The sequence below is a fragment of the Euprymna scolopes genome, chromosome 3, assembly GCF_053919585.1.
Source record: "Euprymna scolopes isolate OS-2025 chromosome 3, ASM5391958v1, whole genome shotgun sequence".
Lineage (NCBI taxonomy): Eukaryota > Metazoa > Mollusca > Cephalopoda > Sepiida > Sepiolidae > Euprymna > Euprymna scolopes.
Window position 1 is genome coordinate 124,891,946 of NC_136484.1, and position 25,751 is coordinate 124,917,696.

At 33.4% G+C, this 25,751-nt stretch overlaps 1 protein-coding gene across 26 annotated transcripts in view; it reads right to left on the bottom strand.

Annotated features, from left to right (window-relative positions):
• LOC145258350 (cGMP-dependent 3',5'-cyclic phosphodiesterase-like) overlaps nt 1-25,751 on the bottom strand; it is an 889,144-nt gene that overhangs the window by 269,350 nt on the left and 594,043 nt on the right. For 17 of the 26 annotated variants that reach the window (XM_080116605.1, XM_080116604.1, XM_080116599.1 and 14 more), the window contains one exon: nt 7,825-7,893. The exons of the other annotated variants lie outside the window; for them this stretch is intronic. In XM_080116605.1, the coding sequence (XP_079972731.1) occupies nt 7,825-7,893 (69 nt within the window). The remainder of the gene's footprint in view (nt 1-7,824; nt 7,894-25,751) is intronic. 26 annotated transcript variants of the gene reach the window in all.

The window sequence follows — 25,751 nt, forward strand, 5'->3', positions numbered from 1 at the left end:
TTTATTTTAATGCCTGAGCTATGAAGACATGTTTGCTGCAAGGCTAAAAATTTAAACATGAATCAATAGCTATTACGTTATACATGCATATTTATAATGCTGTTGTTCGACCTTCACCTAGTAAATTCCATTTTTTTTTTTTTTTTTTTTTTTTTTAGATTTTCAGATTTTCCCTGGCTAAAATCCAAATATAAAGTTTTGCATGGGTTCGAATACCCTGTATTCGAAGTTTCATGTCTGTATACTAAAAACGGACAGGAGTTTGGTAGGCAAAATTTTTAAAACAAATTTTATATATATATATATAAATAAATAAAAGAGGTTTGTGTTTACTATAAGCTTTTTGTGCAAATATTATGCAAGTAGAAATCATGTAGAATATCTGCATGAATATAATTGCGCGTAATAGTTAAAAATGATCATACCATAAGAAAACCGAAAAAAACTGATAGGGAATTAATTAAAATGAATGTTTAAAAGAATATTTAAATTAGCTAAATCTTTTGCAAATGAATGCAATTCCACGACTTGTATATAAAAGTTGTATTTTCTTTTTAAATAAATAAAAAGGGTTTTTGATATTAATATCGATACAAAAAAAACAAAAAATATAAAGGAGTATAGATAAGAATATGTACTCATTCTATGTGGGAAATCTCATCCGTGATGTGAGAAATTTTTTTTTACTGACTGAATAGCCGTGTGGTGGTCAGTAATGGCACATCATATGAAGCTAGATTTTGACTCACATTCAGCCTTCACAAGGAGGTGGGTAAATAAAACTAGCCTAACTCAGTTTTTATTTAAATAAAAATATCTGTTAGGAATACATGATCGATCAGGATATAAGATTTATTTAAAGAAATTCCAAAGAAATATTCCCAGTTTTAAGGCGTATGTAAATATGTAATCAATTAAAATCAATGTTACTATTTAATTGGTATAAGTAGCTGTAAATATATCTCGTGTTCACCTGGACACAGTGATGTTCTTGGAATCATATGGTATTAAAATCTCTATCCACGTAACCCGATCAGAGTTGGTCAGCTTCTATGATATAGTTCTTTTTCAAGCTTCCAGCTATTTGGAGTTTCTCCATGTCACTTTATTAGTGCTATAGAAGGATTTCCTCAAACAGATTCCACAGTGTAGTCAATCCGGCTGCAGAACATTTGACCCATCTTGTGTTAGATTTGATGCTGGGAGGTTAAGTTCACAACACTTAAGCTCTATGGAACGATTATAGCGATTGAGTCCTTATGTGTCTCACCAGTGCTAATTCAGTGTTCTTACTCCTACAAGAAACAATATACACTGCTTGCTTGTTTATTACTTCATAATTATTTATTCAGCTTAATTAAAACCTCAAAGTAGTCGATGTTACATTGCAATTTATGAAAATTGTAAGATGTACGTTTATTTTTATTACAATTTTTTTTTCCTTTTTATTAATATTAAAAATTTATTAATGCATCATCAAATTGAAAAGCATCACAATATATTCATGAATTATATCCATATCTAATTTGGCATATAGACTACAAGATTGTTTTGTTTGTATACATGATCTTTGACACCCTCTAATTTTCAGTTTCAAGATTAATCGTGTGGTTACAAAAAGGTAAACAGTAATGAAAATTGCAAAAAGCGACAAGAGAAAATAGATTACCAGAAAACAGACAAATAGACAGTTGAACAAGCTAACACATCAAAGAAGCTGATATTACAATTGTACAGGGAAATAATAAAATTGCAGCTATTTTCAAATACCTACTTTCTCATATATTATCTTTTAAATCAGTTTTTTAAAGCCTGACTTTTGCCTCTGTTTTGTTAGATGAAACTACGCATAAAATTAAAGTTTTTTTTTTTAACTGAATGTTTAAATAATCTAAGATTTTAGAATCTTTTTCTTTGAAAATAAAAACCATGAAAAAAATACCTTCAAGAAACAGTAAAATCTGCTAAATTGAAAATGCTTTCATTTTTATGTTAAAACTTAAAGAATCATTTTGATAAGTTCTGTAAGATTTCTTATACCAAATTTAATGCCCTACATGAAATCTATTTTTTTTTTCCAGAATTTTCGTGAGATTAAGAGTTTGTATTATTGGATTATTCAGACTAATATTCTCATAGTGTTATATTTACGTTTCAAACAATGTAACTTTCTTCATAGATTCCATACAAGTTCTTGAGTTCAAAGATTCCCAAGTTCTAAACAGATGCACCTGAAAGTCAGATTACATCAAACGAAAATGAGAATAGTTCGAATAATACAAATTAAATTCAGTGGTGCTAAAAATACTTGTTGCAAGTTGTTAAAATTTTAACTACAAAATCAGTTAAGAACAGTGCTTTATGGTCCTATTAAAATAAGACCTAGAAACTCCCTCTAAAATAGAAACACAGCTACACCTACCCACCAAGGGTGAATAGTCAGTGTTTTTTGATCCTATTAAAAGAAAATTAAGTAGACTATAATTCTCAACTTAGCATTTATCATATCCTAATCACAAATGAAATGATTAGACAATTTGAGATCACCGAAGTTAAGCAACACCGTACCTAAATAGTACTATATAGGTCACTATTTGGGAATACCAGGCGCTGTATATAGGACAGCAATACCTTGTAAAAAGTAACTGCAAAAACGAATGTTGTCATCTTCCATGATCAGGATATACAAGCAACTGGGGATCGCTTGCAAATTTAATATTCGCTAAAAACTGACTCCAAAGGAGAAAGATGGCTCAAACCACCAAGGGTAAATACTACACCAGGTATCAGGCAAGTTCCCTCCTATTAGCACCCGATTTCATAAGGTATTGGGGAAACCAATACTAACAACAGGATCAAGCCGGTCAAAAGTGATACCATTAATATGAACTTACGTTTTATGTTAGACTATATATTGTTAGTAATAAAAATTTACTTACAATACCTACATTCACCTTTTAGAATGCATATAGGCTATCACCAATTGTTGTTTTAGTGAAGAATTACAATTTTTAAACAATGTTCTATTTCAAATAGTGATACAAATAATCAGTGAATTCTGAAATTCATTTCTTCAAGCCAATTAAAAATGTACAGAAAAATAAAAAACACTTCAAGTGTGAATTCTGCTTCTATCTTCAAATTGAACAACTTTATGTATTAAAACAATATGATGGTTTGATTACTAATCATAGCGTTTTACTCAATCTCGAGGTCCAGCGTTGGGCAGTATCAGAAGCCTCCCTCACATCTGCATCGCATCGTAGTATGCTTCACTTAGGAACAGTCCTATGGTATGGTAAGAGTATGGGTGAGAGTCTACACGTTGGTGCTTCAGCGACACCGAGTGCCCTGTACATAGCCCCACTTGTGTAGGTTGTCAAGTGTTTTGATGACCTTCATTTGGGTAGAGTTGAGTGTTACCCACTCTTTAAGGGAGTTCAGACTGCTTGAAGGTTTTCCTTTTGGTGCCAGAAGGGTCATGTTTTTGACAGACTCATTCCACCAACACGGGCAAGAATACTAGTGTTCATCCAAAGCCAATGGCAAAGGTCTTGTGGGATGGTAGTCGCTGTGGCACCTTTTGATGTCTAAATAGATGGCTATTATTGTTGCTCTGCTCGTCACGCTGTGCCATTGCTATCACCTATTGACAAATCTGTGGCAGAGTGATTTCAGACATCCTGTACAGTACTTCTGACATCTGAATGTATGTTAACATTGAGATATATATATATATATATATATATATCAATGCTAACATGTGGCAGAGTACTCGCCACACATGCAAGAGGCTTGGGTTTCAAATCTCGAGTTCGTATATGTCTAACTGATGAGCCTAAATAAGGGCGAAACTCAAGTATTTGGCTTCCGGTTTGATGGCTGTTATAGCTCCTGTGAGCTGCGACATTGTTTGACCAGAAATAATTATATAATCTCACATTCCGAAATATATATATATATATATATATATATATATACAGTGATGATCATATTTATTGGCACGGTAAAATAAAAGTTAAATTTTGTCTAATAAATTCTAAAAAAGGGATTAAATTAAAGAAAATAAAGTATATTATGTATTTTTAACTGGCCTTTCCGATGCAGCAATCGGATTTTAGAAAAAATAAATAACAAAGGAACAACAAACATAATTGCAAAAAATCCTTGTTCAAAATTATTGGCACGGCTTTGTTTTTCTTTTAGTATCAGTATAATATCAATCAATTTCCGGTTTACGTGCTTTCTGAACTTTTTTATAGCCATATTATGCTTGTTTAATGCTAATTCAGTGAATAATTTTTTTCAGATAATTTTTAGATAGCGATTTATTAACTATTATAAGTGACTAAATTATAATTTTCAATCGCCATGGTTAAAACTAAGGAACACAGCGAAGACGTCAGGAAGCTTGTTGTAGCATGCCATACCAATGGGGAGGGCTATGATAAGATTTCAAAGAAGCTAAACCTTCCCAAATCCACTGTTAGAGCCATAATAAACAAGTTCAAATCGCAAGGCCACGTTATGAGTTTAGAGGGTAGAGGGAGAAAAAGGATTCTTTCCCCAAGAGATGAACGGAAAATTGTTCGACAAGTAAAACAAAACCCAAGGATCTCTGTTGGGGAGATTGATGAACAGAGCACCTCTGGAGTGAATGTATCTCGACATACAGTTGGTAGAGTTTTGAAGAGAGCTGGTTTAAAAGCACGTCGTCCGAGAAAGACTCCCTTATTGAAGCCTATGCACCTGAAAGCAAGGCTAGCCTTTGCAAAACGTCATATTGATAAAGATGTTGCATTCTGGAAACGTGTTCTATGGACTGACGAAACGAAAATAGAGTTATTTGGCCATAATAAAGTGTCTTATATTTACAGAAAATCTGGCGAAGCTTTCCTGCCTAAGAACACCATACCCACAGTGAAGCACGGTGGAGGCAGTTTGATGTTTTGGGGATCCTTTGCTGCCTCTGGACCAGGGAGACTTGTTAAGGTCACAGGTAGCATAAAAAGGAAGATTATGTTAAAATATTGGATGAAAACCTGAAAGACTCTGCTAAAGAGCTCTCACTTGGTCGTCGTTGGTGGTTCATGCAAGATAATGACCCAAAGCATTCAGCTAAACTGACTAAGAAATGGCTTGAGGACAATCATATTAATGTTTTGGAGTGGCCATCACAAAGCCCAGACCTTAATCCAATTGAAAATTTATGGAGAACATTAAAATTGAGGGTAATGCAAAGGAAGCCTAAGAATCTTATTCAATTGGAGGATTATTGTCAGGAAGAGTGGGCTAAAATTACTACTGAAGAGTGCAACAACTTGGTTGTAAACTATGAAAAGCGACTGAGGAAGGTAATCAAGGCCAAAGGCTATACAATTGATTATTAAATAAATCGTGCCAATAATTTTGAACAAGGGTTTTTTGCAATTATGTTTGTTGTTCCTTTGTTATTTATTTTTTCTAAAATCCGATTGCTGCATCGGAAAGGCCAGTTAAAAATACATAATATACTTTGTTATTTTCTTTAATTTAATCCCTTTTTTAGAATTTATTAGACAAAATTTAACTTATTTTACCGTGCCAATAAATATGATCATCACTGTATATATATATATATATATATATATATATATATATATATATATATATAGTTACATAATTTATCTAGAATATCAAGAATGAAAAAAGAAAACCTAAAATTGTTTATGTTAAATCTTTATTATTCAAAGTCTTAAAGAACAGATTCAATATCAATTTTCAGTTTTCTTTTAATACACACACTTCACCATCATACGGTTCAGTGTGGCTGCACTGGGCGAAATTTGAAGCTACAACCAGTTTTTTTTAGCATCACAGCATAAATCTTTCACTAGAATCACACGGACATTTTATCACAAATGTATACACTATTTTTGGTCGAATTCAAATATCTATAGTGAAGCATTTTTACTAAAAAGCTGGAAGTTATTTCCCTTGTACTGTGTCACTCCCTATATAGGAAACGTTTGTATATTTTTTTATTTATAAATTAAATTATCTAGACACGTTTTGCCGTCATAGGGATGGCGGCATTAGATATATAACTTGATTGTAGGCATGGTAGAGTAAAAATGTAAGTGCAATGTTTAATAGCATGAAACAAACTAGTCGTTTTATCAAATGGTTTAAAAGTTTTGTTTTTGTTTCTTAAATTTGTAAAATAATTTGTACTAATATAGGAAAAACAAAAACCCAGAAGTGTTGTTCCGAAAATTAGAGGATTAATAATTAGAATATTCAGACTACCATTCTCATATTGTTAGGTATTTTTTTTAAACTGGCTGGTGTAATCCTTGTACAAATTTTCGAACTCAAGAAACTTTTAGTTTAATTTTGTAATCCTTGTCAAACTCAAGAAATTCTATTGAATTTTTGACCCAAACCGCTTATTTAATTCATAGAGATAAATTGTTTTCATTTCGTCAGCCATTACGACTGGGAGTGTTATATGGACAAATAGCATAACAGGTAATACTGTTGGTTAAAAATCCTTTCTAAATGACTGTCTTCTGCTTAAAAGTTCTATAGATGAATGCTGGTCATGGCTATTTACTTTAGTTTAAAAAAAAAAAAATTGTTTTTTTTTTATTTTGAATATACTGTTGAAGTTTCAGAGTTCAACATTAATAAATTCAACTAGGTTGTAAAATTCAAAAAGATGAATCAAGAAAATCTGAGGTTACATCAACCGCAACGTTGTGAATATATTAATGATGGCTAATATTTCAAATAATCCAAATACAAGAAATGTTTAGTTTAAGCTAGCACCAACAGCTTTCGCTTTAATTGCCGTAATTGATATGATCAAACTAATTAAAACTAACATTCTATGACTGCAAAAATGTCATTTAAACCTCAAGTGATAAACAGAACTATGCAATCTCTTTAAATCAGTAAATAAGTAATTTATTGAAAGCAAATTTCAATCATCTAATTAAAAAAACAAAACAAAATCAAACAGCTTACGTAAAAAAAAAAAAAATAGTTTATGAAACGATTACGCGTAAGTTTTGAAAATTTCTTTTAGATGAAGATTATATGTATTTAGATTATTTTGGTTATTTTTACGTTTTGGCTAATGAAACCTATGATCTTCACGTAAATATTTTCAGACTCGAATATCTATACATAATTCTGAATTGAACCCTTTAACTTAAACTTGTTCTCGTTTCATTAGCAATGACCAGATAGAAGTATTAATTTTTGTTATTCTGAAGTAATATCGTCTATAGTAAGGATTGAACCATCAAATTAAAAAAAAAAGAGAGTCACAACTGGTTGTTAATTGATGCGACAATCTTCTGGAGATTGAAACTTTGTTACAGTAGGTGATAATTTAAAATAAATTTTTATCTTATTTTTATGTTATAGCCGATGGAACAAAATCAATCTACCTTTATAGATTGAAGAGTTCAGTTCAAAATTCTGTATAAGTTCCCATAAATTTTTCCAAGTTCGAAAAGGTGCACTTGAAGGTCAAAGCTTACATTGGCCGAAACACTATGAAAATAGCAACAAAAGTGTGAATAACAGTCTGAATAATCCTATATATATATATATTTTACAATGCGAGGCATAAAGAAAATGTTTCCCCCCTTTTTGACTTTGGTATTTTATTTTGAGAATTCTTAAACAAAATCTATATAGGATACAAAAAATTCGGTTTCATTTTAATCTGGAATCAAGAGAGATGTTTCTTTTTGCTGCTCAATGTTGACAGATTTGGAGACAGTATTGCAGGTGCATTGTTCAGATAACAAACTTCTTTCTTAATATACTTGCAGTGATAACAGCATCCTCTAGTGGGTCTGAAATGGTCCTGCTTCGACTTTTGAAGCATCCCATCTTTCTCTGTAATGAAGTTAAAATAAAACACAACTCATTCAAAACTGTGACCTTAGCAAAAAAAAAAAAAAAAAAAAAAAAGAATCAGAATATTAATCAATTTCGACACTTGACCAACTGTTTATTTTTTTTTTTTGTTGTAAAATTAAAGTGAATTTACACAAATTAATTGAAATACATGTAAGTAGACATGAAACGTTGCAACATTTAATCGTTATTTGTGTTAAGGAGTCACGGTTAATGTGAAATCAATGCCTCAGCCTAATGAATAACACATTTCGATATGTCAATTAGTATTTAATGGAATGTAGATATGTTAGAAATTCAGATTAAAAAAAAAATCACATGGAAAAAGTAACAAGAAAAAAAAGAAAAAAAGAAAAACAGACATAGAGCAATGTTAGCATAGTTTCTGTGTCATTCTTTCAAGGTGGCCCACAAAAAATGCCACCCATGGAATCGTTAATAAAATTCCAAATCCTTTCTGCAATTCAACTATATTTGGTATAAACTTCAATCTATGCCAGACTTGTTAGCCAAGGTTCAGTTAGGAATATACAATCATTGTTTTATTGTGTAATGATGAGGGGGAAAAACACTGATCATCTCATCAGTCGGGTGTGATCCTGAATGAGCTTCACTCACCAAAATTAAAATTCCAAAATATTTTAATCTGTGGTGCTATAAATATAAACTATTCCCGAACTGAAGGTCATCACAGCCTGACTCGGAGCAGTGCCAAAAGTGTCTGAGTTATTGACAATCTACCTCGATAAAGTTCAAAACCAACTTCGAAACTTGTAGGTGATGCCCTTCTTTTTTCCTTGTAGCCTCTTTTCTACAGAAGAGACGCCGCGAGCATGTCTCTGCTCTATCATTATTTTCATAGCAAGTGCCCGTCTGAGCTCCAATCTATGGTCCCCTCTTGCCAAGCTTTCACAGAAATACTTGACTCGTCAAAGCCACTATATCATTTTCTTCACTATCTGTGCCTAAATGTAAACACAAATTTCATGAACAAAGCTTTTCAGAACTACCCACCTTTGGAATAATGTTTCACTGGCATGCTTTCCGGCAAAATACAACACAGTAGTCTTCAAATCTAATGTAAACAAATTCCTGTTAAGTCCTCCTCAAAAATAATCAAATTCCACCCAATTTACATCATTAACGATTTCTTCACTACCACCTTACATTCATTAACCCTTATCCTCGAGTGGCTTCGGGCCTTGATAAGTGGTGCCCCCCATCCCCTCAAGTAAAAAAAAAAAAAAAAAAGACAGGGATAAAACAAAAACTTGAGCATTCATGATTTAAACATGGATAAGTCAGGCATAGACTGGAGTTAATTTGTACCAAATGTGGTTGGATTGCAAAAAAAGACTTAATTTTATCACCTCATAAGTGGCATTTTCTTGGTTATTTTTTTTTTTTTTGGACGAGGGGGGGGGGGCAAAGAGTCATCCGAAGATTTACTGTCGAATTATCACTTTTTCAAAGGTTACTGTTAGCTATGGACAAAACGGTGACAATAAATTAACCCTTTTTTCTGAACTCAAAGCGAGATTTGCTTTCTGTGACTTTTTCCATGCGACTTTATCATCAGCCACAATGTAGCAATATACTATACACAAACTATGAATAGTTATGAATACATTTAAATGAAAAAATAAAACAAAAAATCGTTAACTTTGCTACAAATAAAAAGACAATGAAACTAAATGGATCAATATAAGCATATAAAATAGACAAATACAGGGTGCCCTTCCTTCCAGAAAAAGACTCCCATACAATCGTTAGATAAAAAAAAATCTTTCCTGCAATCCAACTATATTAAATACAAAGAAATTTCAGCCTATGTCTAACTTGTCCACCAGATTTCAGTTCTGAACATCCAACAGTTATATTGCCATTCAATAATGAGCACATATGGATAGGAGATTCAAAATTGTTAATAACTCTGAAACACTCCTATCTTGGTATTACTGATTTTAACTGTGATAACTTCAGTTAAATAATCTGGGAATTTTTTTGATAGGCATTCTGTGATTAAACTGGTAAGAGTGAAACCCATTCAGGATCACATCTACTGATGAAGCGCTTACCAAAGTTTCTCTGCATATCATTGGATCAAGAGAAAACAGACTGTTGGACATTCGGGACCGAAACTTGGATATGCAAGACAGACTGAAATTTAATTGTACTGAATATAATTTGATAGCAAAATAGGATTATGAAATTTTATTAACGATTCCATGGGTGGTATTTTTTCCGGGATAAAGGGGTACCTTATATGAAAGTAAGTCAGTGAGCATATTTTCTAGTCAAATGTGAACAGATTTTTAAAATGGACAAACTTGTTGAATATAAACATTTTTACAACAATGAAACACTAGCAATCAAAAACAAAAACAAACAAAAAAAACTGATAATGAATGATTACATCCTATGAAACTAAATCAGTTTAAAGCACAATTATTGTTGCAGCAAGTGCAGCAGATGCACTTGAAGTGCATCTAGGCGAGAGCAAGAGCAAATAGTGTAACCAGATAAGCAAATGCTTTAATGTACATCAAGGAAATAGACATGTGAATTTCCTGGTCGGCCATTTTGTAAATCTTATGTTCACAACTAGTGATACCAACAATAGTATTTATAATTAAGGTCTTAAACCATTAACGCCCATGATACTTCTTTTAAGAACAGACGGATAATAAATCATATTTCAGCAACATCTGTATATTTTCAGAAATATCTATTGTTATTCATAAAGATTCTTTCAAATATTACAACATTATTGGCAACACTAATGTCCCAGTTTTTATTATACTGTAAAAATCTAGAACGTAAGTATGCAATCCATTTCAATTTGTTCAAAAAATATTTGATAAATCGCTCTTATAACGAATCAACATTTTTATATATAGTATAAATGAATGTTCTATCCTATAAATCAAGTCAATCTTTAGAAGTAATTTTATTCAAATGTAACATTTTATTGACAAGAGTTTTAAGCATACAGAATAGGGACCATGCTGAAATAAAGTAATCAAGAAATCTATTCTTATACGAAAGTGCTTTAAAATTATTCAGTACTTTCACCCAACAACATAATAAACGTAAAACTGAATTTTAACATGAAAATCCTATCAAAAAATAAATTTAAAAACATGAATAAAAAAAAAAAAATAGCATGGTTCATAAGAAAAAAAACTGCGCACTAATTGGTTTATTTCATCTTTAAACCAGAAGAATTTAAGTGAAGAAAATTCTCAGATGGAAACAAAGTTTTTTTTTTTTTTTTTTTTTTAACAATGATAATATAAATTCCTGAATTTATTCATTGTATTAAAATGTTATTAGTTAGGATACTCATCCCAGACAGAGTTCATAATGAGACTATTTTTTCAGACTTTTTAAAAACTTGTTCATCCCAAACAATGCATAAACCTAAGTGTAAGGGGCAACCTGTGTGGGGTATTGGATAGCAAGTTGTTTGTTCACATAACGTTTAAATTTCTGCATCCAATCAACACTTGTATACAACCTAACATCACAAGTGCATTTGAGAAGTTTTATCACCGCTCAAGCAGAAAGGCTCTGCCTATAAAATCAACAGTAGATTCTTTATTAGAGTGTGTCCGAAATGAATTTCTTTTTAGAGTACAATTGAACCATGATACTTGACTTTCTGCATTTTAAACTTTAAGTGAAACCATTATTTACAGAATTTTGTAAATAAAAAATAATCAGACTCCAAAATATTTCCAAGTAACCAACTATATTGTGTAAAAGTAGAAATTACACAAGTTATGGACTCTTTAAGATTGAATTTTGTGAAGTTATGCATCTAATACAGTAAAGTTTGCCAAATTTTTGGAATCTATAATTTTACTAGCAGGGCACCCGGCGTTGCTCGGGACCGTATAAACAATGAAAAAACAAAAGCAGATATTGAACATATGTTTTATTCTTAGGGGAGAGGAATCTTTCATCTCAAGTATTAGCGTTACAAACAAACATTTGTCTTTTATATATATAGATAATGACAGGTTTTTTGGGGGCCCCCCTCGAAGATAACTGATCAGTTGACCAACTTCTAGTGGTCCGTTTGACGTTAAATTTCGATATTTGTCATCCGGGTGATGGGGCTTCGATATGATACCAAATTTGTCAAGTTTGGTTCCGTCTGTCAAAAGTTTTAGCGTTACAAACAAACATACATACACACAGACGTTTAGCTTTTATATATATAGATGTCGATTACTTATCGTTTAAATATCATTACAATCATAGATAAAATAATTCAAGGGGGAGTGAAAATATACTCTGTACAGAATGATGTGAAAATACAACTTAAACACCTAAAGTTATGAAGTACAGGCTTTCATAGTGCTTACCTCCCCACTAGAAATTTTAAATTTAAATTTTTAGTTATTTAATTTTATAGATTTTACTGAAATACCCGACTCAAAATCTGTAAAACTAGTTCTTCAAACAGAAGTTTTTCACAACTCATGTCCCATATGAAGATTAGAATCAAGATATAATACTATTAAATCGTATGCCTAGAATCCTTGTACCAATTTGGATAAAAATTAGTCGCATGATTTTGATACTAAAAAAAAAAAAAAAGATTCAAATTTACTGAAGGAGTTTTAGGAAATTGACATTCAATGCATCTTGCATTATTCTAATGATTATGGATCAAATTTAATACAAGTTTGAGTTAACACAGGTGTCCATATTTCTTAATCTAAAAACCGAAAGTTTAGAAAATATTAAGTTAATATCAAATACTTGTTTAAATTTTCATAAAAAATTAGAGATTCTTGAATTTTCAAAGTTTTTCCACCCTCTACTTACCCCCTTTAGATTAAAACTAAAACAAAATATAGCCCATATTACGATCCCTTGTGCCAAAAAAACAATTGGATAATTAGTTTAGGAGTGAATCCTGTATATACAAACATTACACATATATAACTTACATAAAGACAAGCAGAGAGACCCAACGTTGCCCAGGATTGAATGAGGATCAACAAAAATTTCACCCGTCCATATTTTATGGTCATCAGTGAACTCGCCCATTTTTCAATCAAATCGATGGATTGCTTGCTCTAGTTGTGGACCCATCACAGTGTACCCGGAGGAAGCTTCACACGCCTCCCCACAGTGACAGTTTATAATACATTGTAATTTACATTGCACTGTAGAGAACCCACTGTTAATTTTATAAAATTTTTTTTATATATAATGGCTTCACTTAAAGTTTAAAATGAAAGTCAAGTATTACGGTTCAATTGTGCTCTAAACAGAAACATTCACTTCGGACGTGCACCTGTCATATCAAAAAAATTACTGTTGATTTTATATGCAGTGCTTTTCTGCTTGTGCGGTAATAAAACTCAAATGCACTTGGTTGTACAAGGCGTTAACTTTAGTCAAAATCCCCTGTTCCTTTTTTGATCCGATTACTTCGATTATCGATACTTATCAAAGACATTCTGATACAAAACCTATCTAAGAACATTGCTAGGCACATAAGGTACATCTGTAGATCCAGAAGTAATGAACTCGTACACGAAGTTCCTTTTATATAATAATAATATACATATGATTTAAATTTCATAAATAATTAAAAAAAAAAAACATAAAATAAACATTTTTAATTTGAGTTAGTGCTTAAAAAAACGACATATGACACCCTTAGATAACGGATCATCCCTACTAAATTTGAAGTATGTAGGTAAAGCAGTTAACGAATAGGCCGTTTGTCTTTGAGATTCTATACAATATGAAAAAAAGGCTGGATTTCAATTTTAAAATGTCAACCAGGAAAGTTTATTTTCCATCTATTTAATTTTCATACGATTTTTTATCAGAATATGTGCCAATAAAACTCCGTTTCCCGCAATATGTGCCAATAAAACTCCGTTTCCCGCAATATGTGCCAATAAAACTCCGTTTCCCGCAATATGTGCCAATAAAACTCCGTTTCCCGCAATATGTGCCAATAAAACTCCGTTTCCCGCAATATGTGCCAATAAAACTCCGTTTCCCGCAATATGTGCCAATAAAACTCCGTTTCCCGCAATATGTGCCAATAAAACTCCGTTTCCCGCAATATGTGCCAATAAAACTCCGTTTCCCGCAATATGTGCCAATAAAACTCCGTTTCCCGCAATATGTGCCAATAAAACTCCGTTTCCCGCAATATGTGCCAATAAAACTCCGTTTCCCGCAATATGTGCCAATAAAACTCCGTTTCCCGCAATATGTGCCAATAAAACTCTCTTACTATGGAGACTAACAGCTGGAAATGCAGGAAATCTTTTAGGAATGAGCTATATTTTATATATATTGTTTTAAAGGGTCGTCGGTTAATTCCAATACAATAATCCTTACTAAAATTAGATCGATCGATCTATTTTAGCAGCAACTTTATAAGTAATGCACCAGCAACTTCTGTTTCAGACATTTTTCAAATTGCTGAAACCCATTTAGCTCAATTGAAAGTATTAACTCAAATTCTTTAGCATCATCAATTGTATGTAATTGATTGATGATTGCATTCTAAACAAAATTTTATTCAGATTTTAAAATTCCAGGTGTTGCTATAAATTTATAACCTGTGTAATCCACAATAAAAAATTTCTTGTTCTTTATTTAAATCTTATTTAAATGAAAAATTTAAAACATTCATCTTAAAATTACTTGTATATCATAATAGGCAACATAATTCTTATTTCAAATATCTAATTACAATATTGTTTTAATAAAATGATACAAGCAGCCACTTATTAATTCTGAAAAAATGGATTTCCACGACCCTGTAATTGCTATTGCCATCTTCATTGTTAAATGAAATAAAAAATTCAATAGCAATTATATATATATGTGTGTGTGTGTGCTTAATCTAGTTGCATATTTTTTCTGGGCTTAGATTATATGATGGATAGAATTACAACAAAAATTATTTAGGACGAATTTAATATGTTCACTTCTCTTTATTATCACTGAATTATTTTATTTTTTTCTTCATGTTTGTTCAACCCAAACAAGGCACAATGCCACAGAGATGCCGCAAGGAGCTACGGTCTCTACATTGAACATATAAGATTTTGCTTACTCGTGGGTTGCAGTCTTGGCAAGCTTTTCTATGTATCTGTCTCAATACATGTTATCTGTGAATGTTAGGCCGAGTAGTTTGATGAATTCTCAGGTAGGGTGCTAGCCAAGATAATCGATGGTATAAAAGGTCATCTATCTACTTATGCATAAAAGGTACTGTATGTGCGTGTGTTCATTCCCTATGGACTCCGAAATGGCTGGGTCTATTTTAAAATTTCACACAAATGCATTTGTCTGACAGTGTTCTTAGGTTCTGTATAGAAATGCCTCTGATAAGTATCAATAATCAAAAAATCTGTTTAAAAAAGAATAGTCCCATTTTGACCTTTATATAGCCTAACATTACAAGTGCATTTGAGAAGTTTTATCACTGCATAAACAGAAGGACACGGTGTATAAAAATCAACAGTAGGTCTTTGATAAAACAGGAGCGTTCTAAATTAATGTTTCTACTTAGAGCACAATTAAACCATGATAATTGACTTTTGCATTCTAAACTTTCATTCAAGACAAAAATAATTTTATAAATCAACACTAAGTTCCCTACAGTGCAATATATTATGGACTAAGTCACTCTTGGGAAGTATGTGAAAGTTTCTCTCAATGCGCCACGGTTGGTCCCCTATTAGAGCAGGCAATCCATTGATTTGATTGAAAAATAGGCATTTTCACTAATTTCAATGACAAAACTATTGGACGTGTGGAAGATTTGTTGATCTACATTCAATCCCGGACAACCTCTGGTCTCCCTGCTTATTGTTAAAGGAAAGAGTTGTCTTGGCAACATTTAATGTTGCCATCTATTTATGTATATTCCACTACAGACTGGAGGTCATTTTCTAAGACTCCAGCAATTACATTGGGCAGGTTTTTTTTTTTTTTTTTTTTTTTTTTTTTACATGGGGGTCACCACTTATCAAGGCCCGAAGGCCACTCAGGGATAAGGATTATTGCGTGTACAATAATCAATGAGATAGTATTGTAGTAATCATTAGTATTGGAGGTTTGATAGTGTCTTAAGGGGGCGGTTTGTCAGGAGTTTGTTTATGTTGGACTTGAAGACATCCAAGTTGTAGTCAGGTCGGAAACAGGCAAGCGGCAGAGAGTTCCAGTGGCATGCAGTTCTAAGAAAGAAGCTTTGCTCATGGAATCTACGTTTGGATTTAGGCACAGATAAAGAGTGGGGAAAATTATTGACAGTTTCAGACAGACGGGTGTTTCTCGTGACAGATTGGCGAGGGGGGGGGACGAGAGATTGGAGCTCAGACGAGCACCTGCCATGGAAATAACGATAAAACAAAGACAGGCTCACAACGTCTCTTCTGTGGGAAAGAGGTTGCAGGGTAGAGAAAAGGGCATCCCCCACTAAGCCACAAAGCCTATTTTGTACTTTGTCAAGGCAGGATAGGCTGTTTTTAGCAGCTCCTGCCCAGATGTGGTAGCAGTACTCCATCCTTGGACGTACTTGGCTTTTATATAGATAGAGAATTGCATCAGGGGTGAGATATCTTCTAGAGCTGTAGAAGGATCCCACCATTTTCCCAGCGTCCTTGGCAACAGACCTGATGTACATGTTCCATTTCAGATCAGGAGTAAAGGTCAAACCCAGAAGCTTGTCAAAACATGGAACCTCCCAAGACGAGTCATCCATTTCAATTGATGCCAGATGGGGATCAGAGCGTTGATGTAAAGATAGAGGCTTGGTTTTGGATGCATTAAAAGTAACCAGCCACCTCTTCCCCCATTGTACCACGCGCTGAAGATCAGAGGAGAGAGAATCAGAGAGAACTTTATCATTTACGGCCTTTGATGTGTTGCCATAGATGGTCGTGTCATCAGCATAGATGTCAATGAATGATTTAAGTATGTGTTTTGGGAGATCATTGATGTAGATCAGGAAGAGAGTTGGACCCAGGATGAACCCCTGAGGGACTCCAGCATTAATACTGTGGGCTTCTGATTTCTGCCCATCAACCACTACTCTTATGAGCCTATCGGAGAGAAATCATTTAATTATTGAGAAAACATTTCCAGTGATACCGTAGCTGGAAAGCTTGTGAAGTAGACCCTTATGCCATACCTTATCGAAGGCCTTCGATATGTCAAGAGCAATTGCCCTGGAAAGGAAGCCTTTGTCAAGAGATTCACTAATCCTATGAGATATAACCGTTAGCACATCTGCTGTAGATCTTGCAGAGCGGAAACCATATTGCATGTCACTAAGAAGGTTGTTCCTGTTGAGGTGGTTGACTACTTTATTTAATATGGATTTCAACAACTTACTCATGACACACAGGAGACTTATTGGTCTGTACTGAGAGGGAGATGACTTTTCACCTGAATTCTTAAATACAGGGCATACTGATGAGGTTTTCCAGGGTGTTGGAAAGCACTTCTCCTTAAGGCAACACTTAAACAGTTTTCTAAGTATAGGGGCAAGTTCTGGTTGGAGCTTTTTCAGCACTATAACTGGAATGCTGTCAGGGCCAGTTGCTTTACTGGAATCAAGGTTCTTGATTAGCTTGGCGACCTCACGCACAGATATTTGTATGTGGCATAGCGTGTTGTCTGTTATAGGGAGAAATACAGGGAGTTGATGGCCTTTGTCGCATAGAGTAGAATTGACTGCAAAGTTCTTGGCAAATAGTCTGGCCTTGTCTGATGCTGACGAGACGACCTCAGGTCCATTGATAATAGTTGGGATAGAACGCACGCTTCTGTTCAGGATCCTGTTTGCTATTTGCCAAAACTGGTGGGAACCAAGCCGCTGCTCAGCTACTTTGGATTTAACAGACTGAGCATATAGCTCTCTTGCATTTTTTATTACTCTTTTACAGTGGTTGCTGGCATTCCTGAAAGCAGCTTTAGCATCAGTACATCTATTACGTTGGTAGCTATGGAAAACGATTCTGTGCGCGATGGCAGCAGCACATTCAGGGGACAACCATGGCTGGCTGCTAGGCTTTAGTTGGAATTTTTTTGATAGTATGAAACTGTCTATGCCTACAATTAACCATCCGGTCAGATCTGATACTATGGAGGACACATCCTTTTTAAACATTGAATGCAGAGGTAGATCAGATATAAATGTACGGAAGCTATCCCAGTCAGCCATAGAGTATCGATATATAGTACAGTGAAGAGGTATGTCTGAAGACTTATTACATTTCATTTTTATCTTAACTGCTACAACAGAGTGGTCAGAGGATCCCAGAGGAGATAGAATGGAACATGAACATAACTCAGGAGAAGTTGTGAAGAAAAGGTCGAGAAGGCTTGCATACTGACCAGTAGTATTGGACAGATGGGTGGGTTCGTGAACAATCTGAGTGAGGTCATAGGCAGTGGCAAAAGCATGACAGAACCTCCCCTCATCATCGGTCTTATTTGACTGGGTCAGCCATTCCACATTATGGACATTGAAGTCACCGCAAATGTGAATGTTAGCCGAAGGATGAGCAGACAGGATGTGGTCAATTTTCTCAGATATGCTCTTAAAGATAGTAACCCCACTGTTGTGTGGGCGATAGAGGGCAAATATGAATACGGTGGTGTAAGCTAGTGCAACCCGGAAGCACATATAAGGTAAATTAGGGTCTTCTCTGGAGATATCCCTACCACATGGAAAGCCACCTTTGATGTAGGCACATATTCCATGCCCATGGCAATCTTGAGGGTCAGATTTAGATTTTAAGTTAGAGTATTATATTGTTGAGAATAGAGCATAGTGTTGTCAATAATTGTGTCAGACCGTTTATAAAAATCAGGAATAATAAAAGGTCCCTCGGGCACATCTACATTAATGTGATGTTTATATGTACAGCTATACAGGCTAACCTGGATTTTTTCTTTTGGTTAAGAAAGATCTGATTATATTAAATATTTGTCCATACAAATTAATATACATGAGAGCACCTTCATGCCAGACCGTGTGAAGAAAGGTCATATCCAAGTTTGTCCAGCATATGGTAAATGCATTCCAAGAGGGCCGTTAGGACATCCACAATAGAATGGACATGTTGATCAAAAAGTTTAACATTAAAAGAGGCGGTAGTTTGATTAATGATCCAAAGACTTCAGTGAACAGAAGGAAATTGATAGGGTGATAATTTTACAAGTCAATTATTTCACTAGAATTATTAATCGCTACCAGAAGGCACTTTTTTTGTAGAGCTTAGAGAGAACACGGTTCAGCTCAGCAAAGTATTTCTTTCAGATTATAGTAGGGATATGGCTTACTTTAAAGGTATTAAGTTTTTTTTTGTTATATAATATTCCAGACTGGGAAAAAATCATTGAGTGTGGTTTTAGTCCGCAGTGGATTGGTTGGTTGATTGTTTGCTTATGGCATATCGATCCTTTTCAGGTTATTTAATGCCGAATCCAGGGATTTTGAAGACATTTTCTTTTAATAGAATATATTTGTTAAGTTGGTTTCTATATAACCCATAGTTGGGACCCTAACAGGTACTACTACTCCAGGTCAGAGTAGACCTGAGCACAATGGCAATTAAAGGGTAGCTCCACACTCTCCAAAGCCCGCAAGCTGGAGCCTCACCATCGGATATAGTTTAAGGTCATATCCAGGACTAGTCCACAGTGGAAAGCTTGGGAAGTGGTTTGTGGAGTCTTGTTTTGAAATATGGCAAATCATAAATCTGACATGACGTCAAAGCTATAATTTTGAGGTAATGTTTTAAGCTTTATAAAGAAAAAGTCCGAATAGCTCAGTTGGTACTGAAGACAAGGTTTCAATTTCGATTTTCGATCATAATATCAACTTTATTTGTTAGAAATTTATTATTTACTAATAGTCAAGATCTTGAATATTTCTGAATGACACAAATCCCACATATTTACGTTTAAGAAAAATGTGACTGACGTCAGGCAAACAAAATCTATGCAATATTTGTGTCGCCAATCTAGATAAAAGGATCTCTTCTACCTTTTATTGGATTCATGACGTCGTCTACTGCGCCCGATTATCCTCCATCTGTTTTATTGGACAGCACCATTCTTTGATCTAACACACCGTTTTAATGGATGACATTTTAATCTCACTCAGAGTGCATAGAGAAAAACAAAATCTTATTTCTAAATCTAACATTAATTCTAAGTTTAGTTTTTTAACATTTGCATGCAGGGAGTACTTGATTCGAAAAAAAAAAAAAAAAAAATTAAAAATATTCACTTGAAATAATGCTTTATTTTAGACGTATGTCGCACACTATTTTAAACACTACTTTTGTATCATTTCCACAACTGGGAAACCCTGCTAATCTATAATATAAATCTCACCTGTCTGTTTAAATGTATGTATGTTTTCATATCTGCCTAAAACTTTCAACAGAGGCGACAGATTTTCACGAGATCAGTATCGTTTTGAAGCATGACCCTTCGGACGACAAATATCGAAAAGTTGGCTAAAACCATTAATTCCTTCACCCTCAACTGGACACTTTTCTACAAGGAGTCGCCGCTTTTTTTGCCGATATTTTCGAAAGTCATCCCTTCTTTCCGATTGACTAGCCTTTATTTAAACCTTTGCGACTTCCGAATTGGCAATGGACGCAACGGCAAAGACGTCTTTTTTTTTTCACAATTTTTTCCTCCTTTGCCGTATGGGTTTGAGCCTGCCTGCCCACTACCACTTTTTTTTTTGCTCAACACATACCTCCAAACACCTGAACTTTCAATTCAAGAAGTAAATGATTTAAATGCTTTAAACTCATACCTCGTTTCATCTGTGTTAAGTTATGATAGAGGATTTTATAACATTTTCAACCATTATTTTAATTTTATAAAATATGAATGAAAATAACGTTATTTGTAATTTTCAAGGCTGATTACATGCTTATTAACTGAATATTTAGGAAAAAGGCAATAGCACTAATGTAGATTTGTTACTATAATGGATATAACATTAAACCTGACCGATAACACTAATGACGTTTTATAATAGGTATAAAGTTAAACAAGACTATCATACCAATGTTTTACTACTATAAAACATAACATTAAACGAGGACATAAAACTAACAAAGATGAAAGCGGAAAATCGAATTAAAAATGTAATAAAGTATTTGATATGTATTAGTATTTATTAGGTGGGTGCAAAAATGCCGTTTTTTGACATTCAACTTCATGTAAAAAAAAAAAAAAAAAAAACAACGACATTTTTGCACCAACCTAATATCTTCATTGAGAAATGCATTTCATTCATTAAAAGCAAATCACATATTTATCTCTCCACCCTAAATTTTCTTAAAACCTATTTTTAATTTTCCAAGATTAATAGAATATTTCGAACCATTATCTTTTCTATTTTTTTTGTAAAATTTATTTTAATTACTCTTTTATCCGTACTGTATGTGATAATAATTAAGGACATAAAAAGCAATATTTCTACCCGGTCATGGTCGACGGAACAAGAACAATCTACCTCAATGATTGCATAAAAGATTCAGTTTCTGTATAGGTTTTTGAGTTCCAGATTGATAATTAGAAAAGACATAGCTAAACAAGAACGCAGGTTACATCAGTTGAAACATTTGTAAAAATAACTAAGATAAGAATAGGAATTCAAATAATTCATTATATAGTTAGCCCCCCCCCCCATTTTTTTTTTGCAGATTGAACTTATTCACAAAATGCATATGTAAATATTGTTACACGAGCTGAGGGCATTATGTAAAGAATTATAATTAACATATTGACCAAAATAAAAAAGAGCAGACAAGATCTGAGAGACATACTTCAGTGAACAACACTGAAGTAGGCGGAAGTGGACAGCATAAGTAGACAACGTTTGTAGCCAAAGGGAACAGTTTTGTTTGTAACTCAGTGAACATTATCCTATCATGACCACCAAAAAGAGAATCAGTCTAATGCTTCCAGCAATACAATTTATCCAAACAAATCTGGATAAGGGATAGATCATAATTATATCTATCTTAAATCTAATCAGACAAGTAAAACTATACAAGGAAATATCAAGAATTGCAGGTATCTGTATTAATTTCATTTTTGTCCTTTAAAAGAAAAGGATTTGATCCCTATTTTTCTAATTTACAGTTAATGTGCGTGTATATATATATATATATATATATATATATATATATATATATAGCAAAGATATCTACGTATCTTCGTCCATATATGATCAGATTACAATGGTTGATCTACAATAAAAACTTAATGACATATTTGACTTGACAGAGTTCAATTTCTAGTTCCTCATGGAAAGACATTCACAACAAAGGTCTTGGCTTTGATAAGTGGTGATCGGTTGTTTGATTAGTTGAAACTTGATTAATAAACTTAGTTTTTAAAATTATTGCCACTTAAATAGTTTATGTTTTGAGGGTTAGCTTCAGATACCAACATAGCAGCTCTATGAATAATTATGCCGGTCAGTACCACTTCACAATGCCCTTAACTTTGCATTTAATCATGACCTTGTTAATTGAGTAGATAAGTTGCTGCTTACAGTATGATGGAAAAGACTAACTATTCGTTTTGCTGCTTCAATAAATGATAATGAATATTAATATTACTAAAAATCGGGCCAGTTTTAATGTTTATTTTTTTAGATTAGCTTTTTCATTCAATTTTCTAAGTAAACTCATCTGTAATAGCGTTATCTTATTTCATGTTATCTTTATTATAATAAAATATGTTATTGTTTATTTGCTTGGAACAGATGAAAATAAAAGCACGTTTTATTAAAATATATATATATTTCAAGAAGCAGTAAAATTTTTGGATTTTAAGTCGATCAAATTTTTCTAGTGTTTTTTTTTTGTTTAAATAATAACTTTGCAAGCTCAGATTAATATTTCTATGTCAAAAGTTTAGTGTCAATTGAAAATTTAAAATTTCAGATTTTTAATCTTTTCACGTGCCAAGAATGTTATGTATTCACTATGTATGGCAAAGTCTCCACATCCCTCGACCAATCCTCACAAAATTTGATCAAATATATCAGTCATGTTCTTAGAACTGATTTATTTTTGGGGATATTTAAGTCAAAATTCAAGGTTAAGGTGATGGAAAAGGTGAAGTCACTTGTTAGCGATAACTTTGGTTCTGTTCTCACTACTTGGCCCATATTGTAGCCAATGAAGTTCCACAACTTATGTCGTTAAATTTTGTCATGATTGAAGTTTTAATTTCAACTACCTATTTTTCAGAATTTGATGTATAAATCTGACGCAGTAACAATAAGCACCATGCAAGCCGTTTTTAAGTCATTAAGGTTTCCGTGGTATTACTTTGAAAATACTTCATACAATATGGAGAAGTAAGGCCCAGATAATACTTTAAACCATCCTTATATCATCAGGCGGAGGTATGCAGTGTCACGACTTACTTGTGTTCTTTTTTTATTAGTTTTTAATAGCTCTTTTGCTCTATTACAGAGAATTGGAAAAATGAAGCAGTTCCATTATCAATCTTTTAATCCATTGTATCAGGTGGAGAGATCATATGACCAACAACAGATCCTTCAACGAACACATACTACTATAATTACCATAATAGGTTATACTGCTTCTTGTTCTCTGGCTTACCATCCATACCTGCCGGCCTTGCGCCACATCTTCATGGTGTTGGAGGTAAATACCTGTACTATTTTGGTATGAAATAGTACACAATTGTTGATATGCCATGAAGCTCAAAATATTTCCAAATATCAACTGAGAAGGGTCCACAAGTGATCAAGCAGTTCGAAAATGATTTAAGAACTTCTGTAAGAATAAGAGGACTAAAGGACGGCCACACATTCTTGATGCTCAGCATTTGAAAGTAATATGTACAAAAAATACGAAAATTTGAGTAGAACAACTACTATTGTGTTCTGAGTAAAAGCAAGTCTATCACTACTGTCTAAAACAGCACGTCAACCGTAAAAGTGGTTTTTAGGACGATACAAATGTATAATGCAAAGGAAGATATTCTTTACTTCTTTGGGCAAAGTTGCCTCCCCTTTGTCAGAGTCCTAGACTTTAAATTCTCACGACTTCTCACAAGATCAACGACCAGAAGTAGAGAGTGGAGGGAAAACAGAGTGACTTTGAAAATGGAGAGATGAGCATCATTCCCGTTCATTCCTGTTATCATACTTGGACTTCTAACCTTTGATGCATAATGCTTGAATTGTCGTTACGTGTGCATCTTCATAATAACATAGTTATATTACAGCGAGTGATTTTCTTATTTGTTCATAATTATTCCATTCTTTCATCATGTGCTGCAAACATACCGCAGGGTGTCCAGCCACGTGGGTAAGATTTTGTTATATTGATCCTAATGCATCTCACGATATAACAGTAGGTTTATAGAAATAAATTTGCCTTGCTTAGACTACATTTTTCATTTTATTTCCCTTTTCTTGTTGTTTCCTGTTTTTCTTTACTTTATGATTTAGTTTCCTCATATATTTTGTTTACCCAAAGAGGAAGAAATACTGATATACCTCTCGGTGTAATCAGCTTGGAGGGGGTTCTCTGGCAGACAACCTGTATTGCTTACGAATGAACTTACACAACGAACACCGTAAAACAAGGATGTAAAGCGGGAGTCGATATTCGATGGACCAAATGAGGTTGTTCGTCGGCTAGTGGTGACGACGGATATATTTTAATTATATAAAAACACAATAACCCTTGTTTCATAGGTTTTAGGACGATACCAAAGTATAATGCAAGAGGTGTAATTCTTTACTTCTTTAAGCAAAGTTGCCTCCCCTTGTCCGAATCCTAAACTTAAAATTCTCGCATCTTCTAACCAGATCAACGACCGGAAGTAGAGAGTGGAGGGAAAACAGAGTGACTTTGAAAATGGAGAGATGAACATCATTATGGTTCATTCCTGTTATACTTGGACTTCTAACCTTTGGTGTATTATGTTTGAGTTGTTACGTGTCTTCATAATAAACTTGTATCGTTATGTAACAGCGAGTGATTTTCTTATTTGTTCATAATTGTTCCATTCTTTCATCATCTGCTGCAAACATACCCACAAGAAGGCTGGACACCTGCGGTAAGATATTTTATGTTATTGATCCTAACGCATCACATTATATAACAAGTGGCAAAAAGGGAGATAAGTATATCCTCCATATTCTCAATCTTCTAGCTGTTCAAGTCTGGAGGATATGCAATGTCTACCAGTTTTCTGTAAAAATTAATTTGAACTATAATTTGCTAATCCATGAATTTTCATAATTAACTATGTTAACTTTTTCGACACTACAATTAAGTATTGTTAATTTTGTTTAAAAGTACATAATTTAATAAAACATTTGAATAAAAATATGCGTTGCCGTTTCAGACATCTGATGTCAATATTTCAATAGTGACCAACTGTCTGAAGTAAATAAAGTGACAAAGCTTGATAAATGAGTCTTGCATGAATAAATGTCTATTTCTAACGTACTTAATATATTGCTAATGAAGATTTAGTATTTGGATCTAAAACCAAATTATACTATATTTTAATGCTCAACTCAGTTTAATATACTATTTCAAATTAATGCACCATCTTCCAATGTTTCAAAAAATATGTTTGGTTAAGATGCCAATCTCCCAGATTACTTTCTATTTTTTTTGGGGGGGGGGAGTATGTAGTGTACTTTTTATTGAAATCCCTCCGGACAAGCCATTAAGCCACTTAACATTAAGGAGCTAAAAATACTTTAAGGTCAGAAAATCGCCAACAATAAGTGTTCG